The sequence below is a fragment of the Arachis ipaensis genome, chromosome B3 (assembly GCF_059453495.1).
Source record: "Arachis ipaensis isolate K30076 ecotype BB chromosome B3, ASM5945349v1, whole genome shotgun sequence".
NCBI lineage: Eukaryota > Viridiplantae > Streptophyta > Magnoliopsida > Fabales > Fabaceae > Arachis > Arachis ipaensis.
This window is the reverse complement of record NC_142438.1, coordinates 132,283,754-132,302,544: the sequence shown is the minus strand read 5'-3', so window position 1 is coordinate 132,302,544 and position 18,791 is coordinate 132,283,754. Positions and strand designations below refer to the sequence as shown.

Below are 18,791 nucleotides of genomic sequence, written 5' to 3'. Positions count from 1 at the left end.
AGGATATCTCAGACCATAAATAAACTGCTTAATCTCATGCGGAATAGGCGTGGTAAGACTATCAACCTCCCAAGACACCCCTTTCCACAAGTCAGCCACCATGAAATCTGATTCAGAAATATGTACATAAGGAACAAGGTTGCAAAGCTTACCAAAAGGAGTCCACTCATCATACCAAACTGATTTGTGGACATCTCCAATATTCCAATGAAGCCCTTCCTTGAGATGCTCATAGGCACTAACAATGTTCTTCCAGGTAGCCGATGAAGAATTTCTACTGTTTCCGTTCATACCAGATTGATTCCTGAGATATTTATGCTTCAGAACCTGCACCCATAACTTCTCACTATTATTTAGACAATCCCATACCAACTTTCCCAGAAGCGCCATGTTAGCACAGGAAGTATCCCTAATACCCAATCCTCCTGCCTTTTTAGGAGTTATGGCGACCTCCCACCTGACCAGAGGCAGTCCTTTTCCAGTCGCTTGGCCTTTCCACAAGAATTGTCTCATTGAATTTAAGATTAATTTACTCTTTGAACTCTATTAATTCACATTGTTCACACAATGTTCAAAAATATTGTTAATTACCTATACTTTTCCTTAAAAAATTAGTTACTTTTCATGACATATTTAAAACTAATTGATAGAAATTCATTGAATTATCATGATTACCATTAACTATTCTTTTAACCAGTCACAAAAAAAAAAAAATATTCTTTTAACCTGAACTTAGCAGACCAAGTTAGTGAATTATAATAACCCCATTTCACCATGAATAGCGTAATATTTTTCTCAGTATCAACAGAATTGGCTCAAACAGTGTAAATTTTCTCGGACTAATTTTATACTTTTAATTGTTATTATTCGTTCATGATACTTGCACTAGAGACCTTGGTCGAAAGCAATCTATACATAGAATGCATCGCAACCACTTTAGGCAAACAACTAAGTAAGCGTCAAACGAAGTCTAAATAAATTGTCGCTATGTGGCTAATTTCCACACCAATAAGCATGAAATGAAAGCTAAAAAGAGGTACTTTTTGAACACCAAGACAAATATCTTCACCTTTACTTTGAATATTCTTTATTTTTATTTAACTTTTGATTTTTTTTTTTTTTTACTTGAACAAAATTTGAGTTATTTAAAAAAAAATGACGAAAATTGTAAAGTGAGACTATTTCAAAAACTCTTGAAATTTGTAGAGATGGTTTCATTATAGATGATTTATGTGGTTTGCGAAACTTAATTTAAAGGAATGGTTAGTGGTAATTATGAATGAATTTCTATCAATTAGCTTTAAACATATATAGAGAGTAACTAATCTTTTATTTGAAAAAGAATTGGTTAAAAATTACCTTAAAAATTTTTTTATTATAAAATATCAGTAACATTTTTTTTATTACATCTTACATTAGTTAAGAATTATATTACCATCATAACAATTCAAAACACAAAAATATCCCATATGTAAAACATTTAGCCTTATGTACCAAACCTATAACCTACGGTAGCCCCTTTTATACAAGTTTAGCATATATTGTCAAAGTACAGGTTTTAAATGTAAAATTCAATGAAATTTATTGATACTTTCTCTATTTGTTCAAGTAATATATTAACTTGTTTTTACTATTGTATATACTTATATTTATAAGGGCATCATATATTTCAAAAAATGTCATTATATATAATGTTAATCATTATACATTTCTTTGAAAATATAAGGAATTAAGTTAAATTTCATCAAGATTACAAAAAAATGAGTATTAATTGTTGCCTTAAAATAAATTATTTATTCAATAACTGTACTTATTTGAATTAGAATAATCCTAGCAAATGGGGGTGAAGACTGAAGAGACTAGCAGCTTTTCTTTCCTTTATGCATGTGAGGATGCCCCCTTTCAGAATTCACAAACTGCCACAATCGGTATCATCTTTGGTGATGAGGTAGTACGCATTGGTTTTACAATTTCACATATATAAATTACTTTGACACCTAAATGTTATGTACCTACTACCTCAAATGTTGAGGCACCTTGCAAGTTGAGGCAGTATTATGTAGTACCTAATAAATAAAAATAATGCGCTTACATTGACATAGTAAGAGTGTACAATTCCCTCTCATCAATGTATGAATTTAGATACATTATTGATCTAATGTTAACCATACCGAGAAATAAAAGAAATAGGAGTGAGTATTTAATTGGGGGAGCTGTTAGGACCACAATGAGATTGAGAACATGATGAACCATTAGTGTAACCCTGAAAAAGAAAAGAAAAGGCATCATTTACAATGTAGTAGTAGTGTCCAGTCTAGGTTGTCCCGAAGCTTTAATTGCATGCATTATAGATATAGAGGTTGGGGATGTCTATTATTTATCCATAGCCATTTCTCATTATTGTTCCTCTCATGGTAGTTGCTGCGGCTATATATGAAAGATGTCCCATAAGGGGAGCAGGACCAGGATCAACGGTTTAGACCACCTCGCCCTATAAGAAATTATATTATGTATCATGTGATATGAGCGTTTAATTTTAGAATTTAATTTTAATTTTGATACACTCTTAGAATAAAACCGTTTTACATGTGCATCTAATCACATAACAGACACATTAATAAAAATAACTATTATTTATATTCACTGCATAAATGATCATCCAAAAAAACGATTGTGATTGCATAACTAGATAAAATGTTTTACACTGTCAATATATCAAAATTAAACTCTTTATTTTATTAGTTTAATAAATATTTAATTAAATAATTAAAAAAGGCTAAGTGGTTAACTAATTTGATAGAAGTTGGCTTTCAATAGCAAACAAAACTACAAGTCAATCATCTCTTCCTTCCTACGCGAATGAACTTCTTTAATTTCTATTTATCATCAAGAAAAGAATTGAAGAAGGAATAAAAAAAGACAAAATTCTAGACCAACATTTTTAGTTTTAAAATAAAAAGAATAGACTAGTATTGGCTCAAATGTAAAAAAAATGTTAGTCGCTTAATATTTGTAAATTTGTCAATTCAGAAATTGGCTTAAAAAATATCCTTATATTGATCACATTTGTATATACATAAGTAAAAGGTAGATCGCAACTTGTGAAGGTAGAGGAATGGCATTTGAAGGTTTAAGTGAACAAATGTGAGAGCCACAGATTTTCTTTAATGCATCAGAAGAAGTGTATGGTATCATAAAGAATACACTACAATAACCACTCCAACCACACAAACTCAAGTACAGTAATGTAACATATACAATTAATTGAAGCATAAAATAAATAACAGATTGCAACACTGCATATATATTGAAGTCACCAGCTATGAATAGGAGATATCTGGAAGCAACTAGGCTGAATCCATATCACTTTATTAACTTGAATGTTCTCTCCATCAGTCTCAAGGAAAAGCACATCACTATTTGTGATAGGAATCATAGTTCCACAGGTAGAAAATGAAACAACAATACGACATGGATTGATAGGACTAGTCTAATTATAATAGGATTTTATTCTAAAACTAAATGTGTTTCAAATTCTACGCTTTTACCAACAACAACAAATGTAATTACGTAAGTGGATGTGGATCCCTTGTAAAGGTAGAAAGTTCCTTCATGTATAAATAATTAAATATCAATATGACTATTAACTTAAAATTAACTGTTTAATCATACAGAGCAAGAACATTTTCATTCCTAGATCAGCATATCAGCAGAATCAATAGACATGTGGTATAGTTTAAACATCAGAATCACAACCAGTCTTCATAATTTACAAATAGCTTTTTTCACATGAATGATATTAGCCAGTTTTCCACACAAACATGTTCCCAACTACTAACTAAGTAAGAAAAAGTTCTATAAGTTTCCCATCCTCACACCAGTGTCCCTGGCATAGGGGGGAGGACCATTGTTAGCTTTGGAAAAACTAACATAATAAATCTCAGAGGCTATGCCTGTGAGAACGATGAATGCAGCTCCGGCTCCAAAGACACCCTTCCTCATTGTCTCGCACGATGGTGCACTCTGTTTCAAGAGATCTCTGTACTTGGTGTGGTAAGCATTCCTCACAGAACCGGCCAGCAGGCATGCCGCAGCAATAATAAACATTACCCTGAATCAACAACATAGCCATGTCAGTTCAAGTCTTAAATGCACCAAGTTAAACTTGGCGAATAATAGTATAAGTCCAAGAGAAATTATTGTGCATAATCATGTTAGATCTGTGTTGTTCAATTATCATTGTCCTGGTTAAAAAGTTGGTCTTGGAACTTTATAGGTGAAATCAATAAGAAAAGAAAAGGAAAACAATTGGAAGCAAGTGTACCAGCTAGTTATGAATAAGCAAATTGCCCAAGATCTGGAACCACTTGGTCTCATAGCTTTTCCACAGCAGAGGCATCTAGTTACAATCATTATGATCACTTGACTCGCGACTAGGATGAAGAACGAACCCACGCCAAGGCCAGTTGCAATGTCAGAATCATATTGGCAGTACTTTCTACCATTAGCATCAACAACTAGCTTGGCCTGTATTATCAACATATACATACATTAAAGGAATCCATTACAGCAACGCAAAACATTTGTTTAATGCTTTGCTTCTGAGGCTTCAACGGCATCATCATGTGTGTATAACTAGTTGTGGATAAGCTGTTATAATTCTATACCATGGTATCTTTGTTTCCTTGAAATTCACTTCTTAAATGCCATGTACATGTTTTCCCCCATCAAATGGTAATGTATGACAATATTATTGAGTTCTGCATAACGGTATAGAAGCTTAATGGGTTTTACTAACAAGTATTCTAAATTTGTATGGTTTCCAATGTGATGATGAATCATGAAGTATTGAAAAGCTTGTTCCTAAAATGTTAAAAATAAAATAAAAGTTTGTATATTTTTAACCCTATAGTTCCTTCTTGCCTTGCTGAAACACTTATATCCCAGCATCTCCCTATGAATCTCTTCATATCAAGTCTTTTATGAGGATCTCTAGGTCTTAGATGTTTCAACATAATGGATAAATCTTTACAACGAGCACATGAGGATTCTATGAAAGTTTGTATACTATACACAAGTATATACAGTGATTCCTAGAAGCTAATATAGCTACATAAAAGCTAAATCTTATTCCCCCTTCCCCAAAACATAAAGACCTAGAGGCTTCTACTTTGCAGGATTAGGATTTGGTCAGTTCAATTTCAACGAGAAGTCAAAGAAAATTAAGCAAACATAGAATATAATAAAATCATATTTTGCCAATAAATAAATAAATAATCAACAGAATAGTCATAATTTTTATGACCTTTCCAACCCAAGATTTTTCAATTATGTCATAAGCCCTAGAGCAACGAGAGAGAGAGAGAGAGAGAGAGAGAGAGAGAGAGTCTTACAGTGTTCCTCCTCTGTTCTGCAGCAACAGCAAGAGCAAAAGCAATGAGATCAAAGACAAAGACGACAGCGAGCAACAGAGACGAAGCCATAGCGGCTCAAAAGTAAAAACCCCCCACAACACCACCTTCCTTACTCTCCGTATAAATATTTACCCACAGAAACTAATAAATAAATAAATAATTAAATAAGCCCAGAGATTGGAAGAAACACGAAGAACGAAGAGTCAACAGCAGAAGAAGCCGTAGGGCTCTTGGTTTGGATGAGGGAGATTTTCCTTGTACGAGAAGGGAATGCATTAAAAAAATGATTACCACATGGCACACACTCAGCTCTCTTTCTATAGTGCACTTTGAAGCTGCCGCAACTTTACGCTGCCTATATTGTAATTAACTCTAATTTTGCGTTACGGGTACTAATATACATTTTTTTAGTCACCTAATAATCTATGCCCTAACTAATATGCAAAGGCTTAATTAAACATAAGTCCATCATCTTTTTCAGTAGCTATTGATTGACACGTTGTAACTTGTAAGAGCACTGTGGTGCATGATCATAGGTAAATGCTTATCTTCGTGTTTGTAATCATTTGCTTCTCATGGATTGGAAAACCTGTATGTGAAGGAGAAGGATAGTAGAGGACACCAGTCACAGGATAACCTTGCTAACAGTAACAGATCAAAGCTAGGGGAATCTGTGCATTATATGGCACTAGGAAAAGTCATATGACACGTCGGTTCAAACCAACTTTAAATGGACCAAATGACCAATTGAAACCATATCAAATACATTTTGCTAAGTAATTAATTAAGGTATTAGCCAACTCCAGCTAATTATAAAAGGAGCCGCAACAAAAAATTCAATAACACAAAAAAAAATCATATAATTAATTTTATTAGTACTTTTTTATCTAATACAACTTTTTTTTTCTTTTTTTATTAGTATTTTTTTTAAAATTAATTTTTTTAAAATTATTTAAGTTGACTGCACATGTAGTTAATTCCCTAATTTTTTTCTATTAGCTAACTTGCACTTATTTTTTTTTAATTATTAGGCGTATCATAAAATATATTTATTTTTATATTTTTTCTTAGTCTCACTTAAATTTTATAGTTTATAAAATAAATTAAAAAATTGAATAAATTTACTTCAAAATCCAAATGCTTTAAAAGACGGCTAGTTTGGATAAACAACTTAATTAAGTTATTTTTGAAAAAATAGTTTAAATAATAAATATTTATATTAAAAGTAACTTATAAATAAATTATTTTGTATTTGTTTTTTAGTTCTAAAAGTATTTATTTTAAAAAAAAAATAATAAGAAAAACTTTTTATTATAAAAGAAGTTATTTTTTTAACTTCTCTTTAAGTACTAAAATAACTTTTTAAAAAATTATAATTTTATTTTAAAAATTATACCAGATATTAATATTACATCTTTTCATAAGTTAAAAATTAAAAAAAAAAATCACTTATAAAACTATTCAAACTGGCTGAGGTAACATATACAATGTAGAAAGTCAATTTGATTCACACAGTATGTAGCTCAACACACCAGTATACTGTATCGTCGCAAAGTCACTTCATATTGGGTAACATTAATTTTAAATTATTTTTATATAAAATGCTTATTTTTATTTTTACTTTAATCAATTATCCATAATAAGAATTTATTAATAAATTATTTGTTGATTTAAATATAAATAGTATCTGTAATGGTAAGACAAATATCAAAATAAGTAAAATATTAATATGCTTGTTTATTTTCATTTTTTTTAAGAAATGGTAGAGCTAACATTCTAAATATAAAAATAGGTATTTGGCTAGCATTAATTTAAATGCAAAATAGATTAAAAAAAAAAGTATTGGTCATCAATTTATTTTGACAAAATATACTTGTTTAAAAATTAAAACAAAAAAAAAACCCCTCCAAAATATGAAACGACAGCGTTTTTAAGCTGGAGAAACAAACGCTGAGCTACCACTACCAGTAAACAGCAGTCCAGCAGCTGCACTGATCCACCGTACTCAAATTCAAGGCAACGCCGTAACGCCACCATCCACCGATCACGTTTCATGCCAAACATATCAACGTTCCTGCGTTCTGAATTGCTCAATTTCGTTCTACGCATTTTCATGCTTTAACCTAATTCTCACCTCCTTTCAGTTCTCACCAATGGCTTATCGACGCTACCTCCTGCGAAGAACCAACCTCTCAAACTGCAACTTCCACCCTTCTTTCAGCTACGTTCTCCACCACACCATCGACGAACCCAACCAACGGCAACAAGAAAAACCGGTTCCAGCGGCAATAACTAGTTTGATCCAAGCGCGGTCCTTCGGGAGCTTCCTCAATGGAACAACGGGGTTCGGTGCTTCTTCTAAACGAAGAACGATTTTCAATAACACGTTTTCTGGATATAGTTTGTGCCGATACCTGTCTACGTTGAATGATGATTCCGATAAGATCAACTTCGGGATCGACGTGGCAGATGTGCTCGCCGAAACGACCATTGATACCGTAGCTTCTCAGGCTGGTTCCGTCGTCGACGAAGTTGCGATTGCCGCCGCTGATTCTCTTTTACCGATAAAGATGGTGCAGTATGCCATCGACTATGTGCATTTCTTAACTGGCATGAACTGGTGAGTGTAAACCATTATTGCTGAGTTCTGTGAAAATTTTGTAGTTTTTCATCGTTAAGAATTGGTTAATTGTGTATTTGAAGTTGCCATTATGTGGAATTTTTTTAGCTTTTGCCAGAATTAAAGGTTTATTTGTAATTTAGGGTTCTTGAGATTTTCTTAGCAAGATTGTTCTTTTATCATTACATTGTTACAAGATAGATGTTACGGAATTCATTTCTCCAATGGATTCTTTTTTCCTCTTTCTTCCTTTCAGGTGGGCAGCCATAGTTATGACAACCTTCTTGGTTCGAATCGCAACAGTTCCATTTTTAGTAAATCAACTTAAGGCTAATTCCAGATTCCGTGTACGTTATGCTGCTCATAGCTTCTTTCATTCATCTTTATTTCTTGGTAAAAAATAATGGCAATCTATGTCCTCTTCGGAATAAATTTGATTTAAACAGTTGGAGGGAAGGAGGTTTCAGCTTCCCTTTTCTTCTCTTTACTCCTCATAAGATCCCCCTCTAACATGGGTTTGAGGGTTAATTCCCTTGCTTCCCACAGTTTCTTTTTAGGTGCATTCAGAATAATCCCTGCAGCTATTGTAGTTGTTAATTTGTTATATCAAAATTAGATTTCTCCGTGCTCTGATCAACTGCGTTGCTAGGCTTACCATTTTCATTTCTGATGCAGGTATTGAGGCTTAAAGTAGATGAAATAATCGCACAGTTGGAAGACAAGGTAATGGTGGATTTTTTGTGATATGCAAGTGTGTTAAAGTTAATGAAACATCACAGTTCCATTGCTTTGTATCTCCAAATTTTTGTTTGAATCAATAGACTTTCTGAAGATTGATTTAGTTCAATTATTAAGTATCCGTCCTGGGGTTCTGTCATGTTTTTTTTTTTTTTTAGAGCTACTTTGGCAATCAAAACAAACAACTCTGCATAACTAGACTCTTTTTCTCCATCTACCACTATTTGAAGTGTTTTGTAATTTGTATAAGAGGTCATAGAGGACTAAATAGTGTAGAAAGAATGGGAACAAAGGATGGAAATGAGCAATAAGGTTGTTCTTTTGGATTGGAATCCGACCATCATTCAGCCTTTGAAATGGAATTGGACCATAGAAACAATTTTGGTTGTGATTGCCATAACATTTCTCTTTTTGATAAAAAGAGTGATTGCAATAATGATTTCAGGCATCGGGTCCTGCAGCTGTTGCCGAAGGTCAGAAACAAATTACAAAGCTATATAAGGAGTAAGTGTATCATTGGTTTGCTTGCAGATAAGTATATGTTTCAAAACTTTCTTTGTTTTCTTTTTTTTTTTTTCCATCCCTCTCTCCAGAATGTAAGTTGGACTAGTTATTATCAATATTTAAGAACTTCTTTGAACATACAAACTAGCAAGCACAACTGCTGGACTGTGGTATATATCAAGAGCCCAACTAGTAAATTAAACTTCTAAGATTTTCTGTTTCACTTTATATCCTTTTTTCTTTGATCTAATAATGCAGATTTGGTGTGAGTCCACTTCCATTATTTCATGGGCTAATTATTCAAGCTTCTATCTTGATCAGTTTCTTCTGTGCAGTAAGTTGAATTTAAATTTGATATTCTCCCTAATTGTAAGAGTCTGAGGATTCAGGATCCTTAATCTGTTTCTATTGATTCACATTATCTTGTTTAATGGAAGATATCAAACATGGCAGAAAAAATGCCATCATTCAAGCATGGTGGAGCCTACTGGTTTACTGATCTCACAACTCCAGATTCCTTATACATTTTTCCTGTTTTGACTGCATTGTCATTCTTGGTAATAGTAGAGGTCAGCATCCTGTTTCCAGAGCTTCTCTTTCAACTTTCATTTCTATTGTCTTTCTTTGTTGCTTCTTGAATTCTTGTCAATATTTGTTTTAGATTTCTGTTTTAAGTTCTATGCCATCAATCCACTTTATGACCGGTCACTTAATAAGTCATGAGAAACGTAGTTTTGGAGTCACCAAGAGTGTTGTTATTTGTTTTATTCCCGTTCATATTGTATTGGGTTTATACTTTTATCCTGTTCCCCAGCATAATGTTCATGAAGGCTCTCATTGTATGCTTGTGGAGACCCGTACTACCATGAAAAATCTCGCTAGGGCTGTTTCTGTTCTTGTAGTCCCTTTTGCCATGGAACTTCCAAAGGTAAACTTTTTTGGCTTGGCTCTTTTTTGAAGGAATTACTTCCCTATGCCCCCACACATCTGTGTGTTTGAGATAATTTATTATATGAACTTGGAAAGAGACCTAGAGACTATCAACTTTGTTAGTGAGACAGAAGATCAATTGAAAATTTTTTTTGCCAAATGGTACTAGTGGTCTTATTATTATCAGACTTTTTTGCCAAATGGGTTCGTCAAATGGCACTTCACACTTGCTTTCATAGAATTATAAATAATCTTTTTACCACCTCATCCTTTGTACTTCTTAATGAGTACCTTTTTATTGAAAATGTCCTAATAATTTGAAAATTAATATAATTATTGAATGTTTGAAACTTACTAGGAATCATGAAAAATGTTCTCTTGACCCAAAAGTCAAAACAAAGCAAAGTATGATTGTATTCTAGTCATTAGAAAATTTTAAAAGGGGAAAAAAACTGCTATTCTATTTTCTATACCAAGAAGAGATTTTTCATAATTATGAACAGAAATATTGTAATCATTGTCGAGTTTAAGGGTCTTTTTTTAAGAGAATGTTTTAGGGTATCTTCAGTGAAGCAAAAAGTTTGGCAACGGCTTATGCCATGCATGTTTATATATAATATAGACGTGGATAGGTAATAGATTATTGATTATCATTTTACTTATGAATTCTATTTATATTTTGTTTGTAGTTGTTTTTCTTTAATATCTGATCGAGTTTCTACTTGTGCAGGCTATATTATGTTTCTGGCTTGCATCAAATTTGTTTTCAATTATTTATAGACTTGGTAAGTCATTTCAAAATTTCCTTTATAATATTAATTCTCTCTTTTCCTTTATTCACCACTTCATTGGCAGAAGTTGGATTTTCCTCATGAAATACATATTGCTTTGAATATTGATTCCACTGTGTGATTCATATTGCATTTAGACACTGTAGAATGATACTGGTGTATCAAGAAGTGATCCGATTTCATCAGCATCTTGGTATTCTTGTAATGTTGGTTAATTGGTTATCTTCCCATGATAGTCTAAAAACCTCCAAGACGAACTTATAGTCTTATATGCTTCAAGTTTTACTGGGGCTGAATAGCCTACATCAGGATTTTGATTTCGATTTTCAAACTTCTAGTATATGCTCTTATTAATCATTTAGTTTATTATTTGTTATTTTCTAATCCCTTTGTTCTCTCTTGGAACTTTACAGTTATTAGCGTTCCCAGCGTAAAGAAAAGTTTAGGTATTCCTGTAATAGTCGTGGATTCAGCACCTGCCGATGCTCCAAAATCCCAGCGCTAAAACAAGCTGCATCAGCGACATATTTGAAAGATCATTTACCGGTAGAACATCGAGACATTTAAATGATAGGGTTTTTTCTTCTGTATCCATCAGTCAAAGGCTTAAGAGTCAGAAGCTTAGAGAATTAATACAGTGAAAATCTATGCTCCATTTTATCATCAAGTGAGCAAATTTTTCTTCTTCGAAGAATGAAGTTTTTTTTAAACCAAGTGAGATTCAAATCCAAAACCTCTAGGTTCGAATCCAAAACTTCTAGGTAGGGAGAAAGGACATATGCCATCTGAGCTATGGCTCGTTGGCGGAGAAGTTGGAAGTTTGAACTTTTGCTTAATGAATATCTATACAGAATACACTCTTTTTATGGATAATCTAAGTTTGATGATGCCTGAATGCCCGCAAAATAAGCGATGGCTCGAATTTGCAAATGTGTGTCACTGAGTAGTGGTGTTCAAATTCAAACCGATCTAAATTAAACCGCTCATCCAATTCGATTCAAATCGAAAATCGATTAAAACCGCACTAATTCGTATTTGATTGGATTTTATTTTTTGCAAACAGCTGGATTGGATCGGATTTTGGATCTACTTTTCATAACCGATCCAATCCAATCCAAACCGCACAATGTGCTATAATATTATTATTTTATTATTATATTTACAATTATACTTATAATATGTTCAATTTGTTATACATTTTTCTATTATTCATGTATTATTATTATTTAATAAATATTTTATGTTGAAAATCTTATTTATTTATTTATTTTAACCAACTTATAATTTTATTTCTATTATTATGTTATCGTTGGCTTTTTAAGATATTGTTAAGACTTGTTATGTCATTGTTGATTATTTAAAATTTGATATTGAGACTTGTTATATGTATTTAATTTTTTTTATTTAAAAATCGCAATCCAAACCGCTTGTAATTGGATCGGATTGGATCAGATTCCAAAAAAATTCCATCCAATCCAAACCGCACCGCACATAGGTTAAGCGTTCGGATCGGATGACTTTTTTCCTTAAAACCGAATCAAACTGCACCGCGAACACCCCTATCACTGAGATATTTAAATTAACAAAAATACTATTTGTACACTAAATTAGTCATCAATGTATTTGTGTATAAATATTTGTGTAATTTAATTTATTTTTAATGTATATTTATATTCTAACAAGTATTTTATACTGGTGATTGACTTTAATATACACATAACATAGTCCTTAAATTAATTATTTGAACACGATATATAAAATGCAACTAGGGATGTCAATCGGGCAGGGCGGGGGCGGGGGATGCCTCCCTGCTCCCCGTCCCCGCCCTCATATTTGTTCCCCATCCCCATTTCCCACGGGGTCCCATTCCCCGCGAGGACCCCATTTTCCATCTACATAATAGTTCTAATTAATTATTAATTTCTATATGAATAGAGCTACAAGTATCTATCTTATACAAAAACTGCAAGATTTTATACAAAAAGTCTAAATGACACGACGGTGACTTCTTTCGAAATAACGCGGGGAACGCAACGACGAGCCAAAGGAAAAAGCAGTGGACGAGATAGGAGACGCGGCAACAGAGAGGAGAATAGACACGATGGCAGAGTTACGAAAAGGAACGCCGCAAATAGAAATTACGACGCGGTAAGGTTGATGACACGGTGAGGTGTGACGATGCGATGAGAAAGGTGACGAGGGGGTGACTGCAGAGAGGTTGAATGGAATATGGACAACCTTAAGATCTCTGAATTGAAGAGGAGTTATGCAAATAAAGATTAGGAGTTTTGTGTTTCTATATATATGTGTGTGAGAAATGACTAAAAAACATGTATGAGAAATAAACTATTAAGAATAATTTAAGGAGTTTATAAATTTCGGGGAATAGCGGGAACGGGGTGGGGATCCCCGCTCGGGTCCCCGCGCCTACTTCGGGGGAATTTTGTCCTCCATCCTCATCTTCGCGAAAAAAATTCTCCACAATCAAATCTCCATTCGAGGCAGTCCCCGCAGGGATCCCCGCATCTCGGGAAATTTTGCCATCCCTATATGCAACATCTATGATTTGTGTATGTTATGGCTAACTTTTCGACGTCAGAATATTGAAAATTAGTGTTTTATAACTCTTTAAAAATCAGTCTTTTTTATTTTTTTATAAAATATTAAAATTTGATTTTTCCCACTTTTATAATCATTTTTATTTTTTTTAAGAAATGCTAGAGCTAACATTCTAAATATAAAAATAGGTATTTGGTTGCCATTAATTTAAATGCAAAATAGATTATAAAAGAAAAGTATTGGTCATCAATTTATTTTGACAAAATATACTTTTTTTTTTTAAATTAAAACAGAAGATACTAGTTAAAAACAATAAAAAGATAAAAGAATGTCTTAAAAGAAAAAAGTTTAATACATTGAGTATATAAAAAAAATCTTACTTGTTGTGTGACAAATACTTATAAAACCCATTTTTAACTAAATCTAATAATTTATTGGTGTATTAGTTTTAAATTAAAAATTTGTCTGTGTAAGCTTTTGCGTTAATATAAAAGTTAATATAAAAACATCTTTTATTTTTAAGTAAATTTAGAAAAAAAAAACCTCCAAAATATGAAACGATAGCGTTTTTGAGCCGGAGAAACAAACGCTGAGCTACCACTACCAGTAAACAGCAGTCCAGCAGCATTAGGCTCTGCCACCCCGCAGCTGCACTGATCCACCGTACTCAAATTCAAGTGACGCCGTAACGCCACCTTCCACCAATCACGTTTCATGCCAAACATATCAACATTCCTACGTTCTGAATTGCTCAATTTCGTTCTACGCTTGTTCATGCTTTAACCTAATTCTCACCTCCTTTCAGTTCTCACCAATGGCTTATCGACGCTACCTCCTGCGAAGAACCAACCTCTCAAACTGCAACTTCCGCCCTTCTTTCAGCTACGTTCTCCACCACACCATCGACGAACCCAACCAACGGCAACAAGAAAAACCGGTTCCAGCGGCAATAACTAGTTTGATCCAAGCGCGGTCCTTCGGGAGCTTCCTCAAGGGATCAACGGGGTTCGGTGCTTCTTCTAAACGAAGAACGATTTTCAATAACACGTTTTCTGGATATAGTTTGTGCCGATACATGTCTACGTTGAATGATGATTCCGATAAGATCAATTTCGGGATCGACGTGGCAGATGTGCTCGCCGAAACGACCATTGATACCGTAGCTTCTCAGGCTGGTTCCGTCGTCGACGAAGTTGCGATTGCCGCCGCTGATTCTCTTTTACCGGTGAAGATGGTACAGTATGCCATCGACTATGTGCATTCCTTCACTGGCATGAACTGGTGAGTGTAAAACATTATTGCTGAGTTTTGAGAAAATTTTGTAGTTTTTCATCGTTAAGAATTGGTTAATTGTGTATTTGAAGTTGCCATTATGTGGAATTTTTTTAGCTTTTGCCAGAATTAAAGGTTTATTTGTAATTTAGGGCTCTTGAGATTGTCTTAGCAAGATTGTTCTTTTATCATTACATTGTTACTAGATAGATGTTACGGAATTCAGTTCTCCAATGGCTTCTTTTTTCCTCTTTCTTCCTTTCAGGTGGGCAGCCATAGTTATGACAACCTTCTTGGTTCGAATCGCAACAATTCCATCCTTAGTAAATCAACTTAAGGCTAATTCCAGATTCCATGTACGTTGTGCTGCTCATAGCTTCTTTCATTCATCTTTATTTCTTGGTAAAAATAATGGCCATCTATGTCCTCTTTGGAATAAATTTGATTTAAAGTTTTGAACAGTTGGAGGGAAGGAGGTTTCAGCTTCCCTTTTCTTCTCTTTACTCCTCATAAGATCCCTCCTCAGATGGGTTTGAGGATTAATTAATCCCTTGCTTCCCACAGTTTCTTTTTAGGTGCATTCAGAATAATCCCTGCAGCTATCGTAGTTGTTAATTTGTTATATCAAAATTAGCTTTCTCCGTGCTCTGATCAACTGCGTTGCTAGGCTTACCATTTTCATTTCTGATGCAGGTATTGAGGCTTAAAGTAGATGAAATAAAGGCACAGATGGAAGACAAGGTAATGGTGGATTTTTTGAGATATGCAAGTGTGTTAAAGTTAATGAAACCTCACAGTTCCATTGCTTTTTATCTTCAAATATTTGTTTTACTCAATAGACTTTCTGAAGATTGATTTAGTTCAATTATTAAGTATCTGTCCTGGGGTTCTGTCATTTTTTTTTTTTTTTGAGAGCTACTTTGGCAATCAAAACAAACAACTCTGCATAACTAGACTCTTTTTCTCCATCTACCACTATTTGAAGTGTTTTGTATAAGAGGTCATAAAGGACTAAAATGGTGTAGATAGAATGGGAACAAAGGATGGAAAATGAGCAATAAGGTCGTTCTTTTGGATTGGAATCCGACCATCATTCAGCCTTTGAAATGGAATTGGACCATAGAAACAATTTTGGTTGTGGTTGCCATAACATTTCTCTTTTCGATAAAAAGAGCGATTGCAATAATGATTTTAGGAATCGGATCCTGCAGCTGTTGCGGAAGGTCAGAAACAAATTGCGAAGCTATTTAAGGAGTAAGTGTATCATTGGTTTGCTTGCAGATAAGTATATGTTTTAAAACTTTTTGTTTTCTATTTTTTCCATCCCTCTCTCCAGAATGTAAGTTGGACTAGTTATTATTAATATTTAAGAACTTCTTTGAACATATAAACTAGCAAGCACAACTGCTGGACTGCGGTATATATCAAGAGCCCAACTAGTAAATTAAACTTCTTAGATCTTCTGTTTCCCTTTATATCCTTTTTTCTTTGATTCTAATAATGCAGATTTGGTGCGAGTCGATTTCCATCATTGCAGGGGTTCTTTATTCAAGCTTCTATCTTGATCAGCTTCTTCTGTGCAGTAAGTAGAATTTAAATTTGATATTCTCCCTAATTATAAGAGTCTGAGGATTCAGGATCCTTAATATTTTTCTATTGATTCACATTATCTTGTTTAATGACAGATATCAAACATGGCAGAAAAAATGCCATCATTCAAGCATGGTGGAGCCTACTGGTTTACTGATCTCACAACTCCAGATTCCTTATACATTTTTCCTGTTTTGACTGCATTGTCATTCTTGGTAATAGTAGAGGTCAGCATCCTGTTTCCAGAGCTTCTCTTTCAACTTTCATTTCTGTTGTCTTTCTTTGTTGCTTCTTTAATTCTTGTCAATATTTGTTTTAGATTTCTGTTTTAAGTTCTATGCCATCAATCCACTTTTAGACCAGTTACTTAATAAGTCATGAGAAACGTAGTTTTGGAGTTACCAAGAGTGTTGTTCTTTGTTTTATTCCGGTTCATATTATATTGGTTTTATACTTTTATCCTGTTCCTCAGCATATTGTTCAAGAAGCCTCTTATGGTACGGTTGTGGAGAGCAGTACTACCATGAAAAATCTCTCTAGGGCTGTTTCTGTTCTTGTAGTCCCTTGTGCCATGGAACTTCCAAAGGTAAACTTTTTTGGCTTGGCTCTTTTTTGAAGGAATTACGTCTCTGTGCCGCCACACATCTGTGTGGTTGAGATAATTTATTATATGAACTTGGAAAGAGCCCTAGAGACTATCAACTTTGTTAGTGTGACAGAAGATCAATCGAAAGTTTCTTTTGGCAAATGGTACTAGTGGTCTCTATTTTTATTATTATTATTGTTGTTGTTATTGTTATTGTTATTGTCAGACTTTTTTTCAAATGGCACTTCACACTTACTTTCATAGAATTATAAATAATCTTTTTAGCGTCTCATCCTTTGTACTTCTTAATGAGTACCTTTTTATTGAAAATGTCCTAATAATTTGAAAATTAATATAATTATTGAATGTTTGAAACTTACTAGGAAACATGAAAAAATGTTCTCTTGACTCAAAAGTCAAAACAAAGCAAAGTAAGATTGTATTCTAGTCATTAGAAAACTTTAAAACGGGAAAAAAGCTGCTATTCTATTTTCTATACCAACAAGAGATTTTTCATAATTATGAACAGAAATATTGTAATTATTGTTGAGTTTAAGGGCCTTTTTTTAAGAGAATGTTTTAGGGTATCTTCAGTGAAGCAAAAAGTTTAGCAACGGCTTATGCCATGCATGTTTATATATAATATAGACATGGATAGGTAATAGATTATTGATTATCTTTTTACTTATGAATTCTATTTATAATTTGTTTGTAGTTTTTCTTTAATATCAGATCGTGTTTCTACTTGTGCAGGCTATATTATGTTTCTGGCTTACATCAAATTTGTTTTTAATTATTTATGGACTTGGTAAGTCATTTCAAAATTTCCTTTATAATATTAATTCTCTCTTTTCCTTTATTCACCACTTCATTGGCGGAAGTTGGATTTTCCTCATGAAATACATATTGCTTAGGGTATTGATTCCACTGTGTGATTCATATTGCATTTAGACACTGTAGAATGATACTGGTGTATCAAGAAGTGAACCGATTTCATCAGCATCTTGGTATTCTTGTAATGGTGGTTAATTGGTTATCTTCCCATGATAGTCTAAAACCCTCCAAGACGAACTTCTAGTATATGCTCTTATTATTCATTTATTTTATTATTTGTTATTTTCTAATCCCTTTGTTCTCTCTTGGAACTTTACAGTTATTAGCGTTCCCAGCGTAAAGAAAAGTTTAGGTATTCCTGTAATAGTCGTGGATTCAGCACCTGCCGATGCTCCGAAATCCCAGCGCTAAAACAAGCTGCATCAGCGACATATTTCTAAGATCATTTACCGGTAGAACATCAAAACATTCAAATAAAAGGGATTTTTCTTCTGTATCCATCAGTCAAAGGCTTAAGAGTCAGAAGCTTAGAGAATTAATGCAAGAGAAAGGAAGAAAGTAAAAACAAGAGGTGATGAAAATCTATGCACCATTTTATCATCAAGTGAGCAAAATTTTCTTCTTCGAAAGAATGAAGTTTTTTTTCGGCCAAGTTACATCAGGTGAGATTCGAATCCGAAATCTCTAGGTAGGGAGGGAGGACATATGCCATCCTAGCTACGGCTCGTTGGCAGGAAAGTTGGAAGTTGGAAGTTTGCTTAATGAATATCTGTACAGAATACACATTATTTATGGGTAATCTAAGTTCTCTTTTGTAAAACTCTGATGTTGCCCGAATGCCCTTAAAATAAGCGATGGCTTGAATGCACATGCGCGTCACTATAGTTTTTGAGATACTTTCTCTTAAATTAATTATTTAAACACGATATATAAGATGCAACATCTATTTGTGT

General features: G+C 33.5%; 3 protein-coding genes across 5 annotated transcripts; 2 read left to right on the top strand and 1 right to left on the bottom strand.

Annotated features, from left to right (window-relative positions):
* Positions 1 to 3,592: 3,592 nt before the first annotated feature.
* LOC107631009 (uncharacterized) lies at positions 3,593 to 6,114 on the bottom strand. The gene is made up of 3 exons (XM_016334314.3): positions 5,394 to 6,114; positions 4,325 to 4,527; positions 3,593 to 4,111 (listed from the first exon to the last, which is right to left on the bottom strand). The coding sequence occupies exons 1-3, from the start codon at positions 5,481 to 5,483 to the stop codon at positions 3,856 to 3,858; spliced, it is 549 nt and encodes a 182-aa protein (XP_016189800.1). The 5' UTR covers positions 5,484 to 6,114; the 3' UTR covers positions 3,593 to 3,855.
* A 1,239-nt stretch (positions 6,115 to 7,353) lies between these two features.
* On the top strand, positions 7,354 to 11,870 carry LOC107631011 (mitochondrial inner membrane protein OXA1-like). The gene is made up of 9 exons (XM_016334317.3): positions 7,354 to 8,034; positions 8,291 to 8,381; positions 8,710 to 8,757; positions 9,218 to 9,276; positions 9,535 to 9,610; positions 9,714 to 9,845; positions 10,091 to 10,204; positions 10,937 to 10,991; positions 11,411 to 11,870. The coding sequence occupies exons 1-9, from the start codon at positions 7,568 to 7,570 to the stop codon at positions 11,500 to 11,502; spliced, it is 1,134 nt and encodes a 377-aa protein (XP_016189803.1). The 5' UTR covers positions 7,354 to 7,567; the 3' UTR covers positions 11,503 to 11,870.
* A 2,206-nt stretch (positions 11,871 to 14,076) lies between these two features.
* Positions 14,077 to 18,706, top strand: LOC107631010 (mitochondrial inner membrane protein OXA1-like). 3 transcript variants are annotated; one of them, XM_016334316.3, is made up of 10 exons: positions 14,077 to 14,241; positions 14,362 to 14,837; positions 15,094 to 15,184; positions 15,522 to 15,569; positions 16,024 to 16,082; positions 16,335 to 16,410; positions 16,514 to 16,645; positions 16,891 to 17,004; positions 17,758 to 17,812; positions 18,158 to 18,706. In XM_016334316.3, exons 2-10 carry the CDS (start codon positions 14,371 to 14,373, stop codon positions 18,247 to 18,249), a joined length of 1,134 nt encoding a protein of 377 aa, XP_016189802.1. In that variant the 5' UTR covers positions 14,077 to 14,241; positions 14,362 to 14,370; the 3' UTR covers positions 18,250 to 18,706. The 3 variants fall into 3 exon arrangements, with proteins under 3 accessions (XP_016189802.1, XP_088366163.1, XP_016189801.1); XM_088510037.1 differs by having other exon boundaries at positions 14,119 to 14,233; XM_016334315.3 differs by having other exon boundaries at positions 14,234 to 14,837.
* The last annotated feature ends 85 nt before the right edge of the window (positions 18,707 to 18,791 follow it).

Bases quoted from the DNA above. Each gene is read 5' to 3' on its own strand.
- LOC107631009 (XM_016334314.3), bottom strand. From the start codon at position 5,483: ATGGCTTCGTCTCTGTTGCTCGCTGTCGTCTTTGTCTTTGATCTCATT. The intron at 4,528-5,393 runs GTAAGACTCTCT...TTGATAATACAG, and splicing joins CAGAACAGAGGAGGAACACT to GCCAAGCTAGTTGTTGATGC. The intron at 4,112-4,324 runs GTACACTTGCTT...TTGTTGATTCAG, and splicing joins TGCTTATTCATAACTAGCTG to GGTAATGTTTATTATTGCTG.
- LOC107631011 (XM_016334317.3), top strand. From the start codon at position 7,568: ATGGCTTATCGACGCTACCTCCTGCGAAGAACCAACCTCTCAAACTGC. The intron at 10,205-10,936 runs GTAAACTTTTTT...CTACTTGTGCAG, and splicing joins TTGCCATGGAACTTCCAAAG to GCTATATTATGTTTCTGGCT. The intron at 10,992-11,410 runs GTAAGTCATTTC...GGAACTTTACAG, and splicing joins TTCAATTATTTATAGACTTG to TTATTAGCGTTCCCAGCGTA.
- LOC107631010 (XM_016334316.3), top strand. From the start codon at position 14,371: ATGGCTTATCGACGCTACCTCCTGCGAAGAACCAACCTCTCAAACTGC. The intron at 15,185-15,521 runs GTACGTTGTGCT...TTTCTGATGCAG, and splicing joins AGGCTAATTCCAGATTCCAT to GTATTGAGGCTTAAAGTAGA. The intron at 16,646-16,890 runs GTCAGCATCCTG...CCTGTTCCTCAG, and splicing joins CATTCTTGGTAATAGTAGAG to CATATTGTTCAAGAAGCCTC.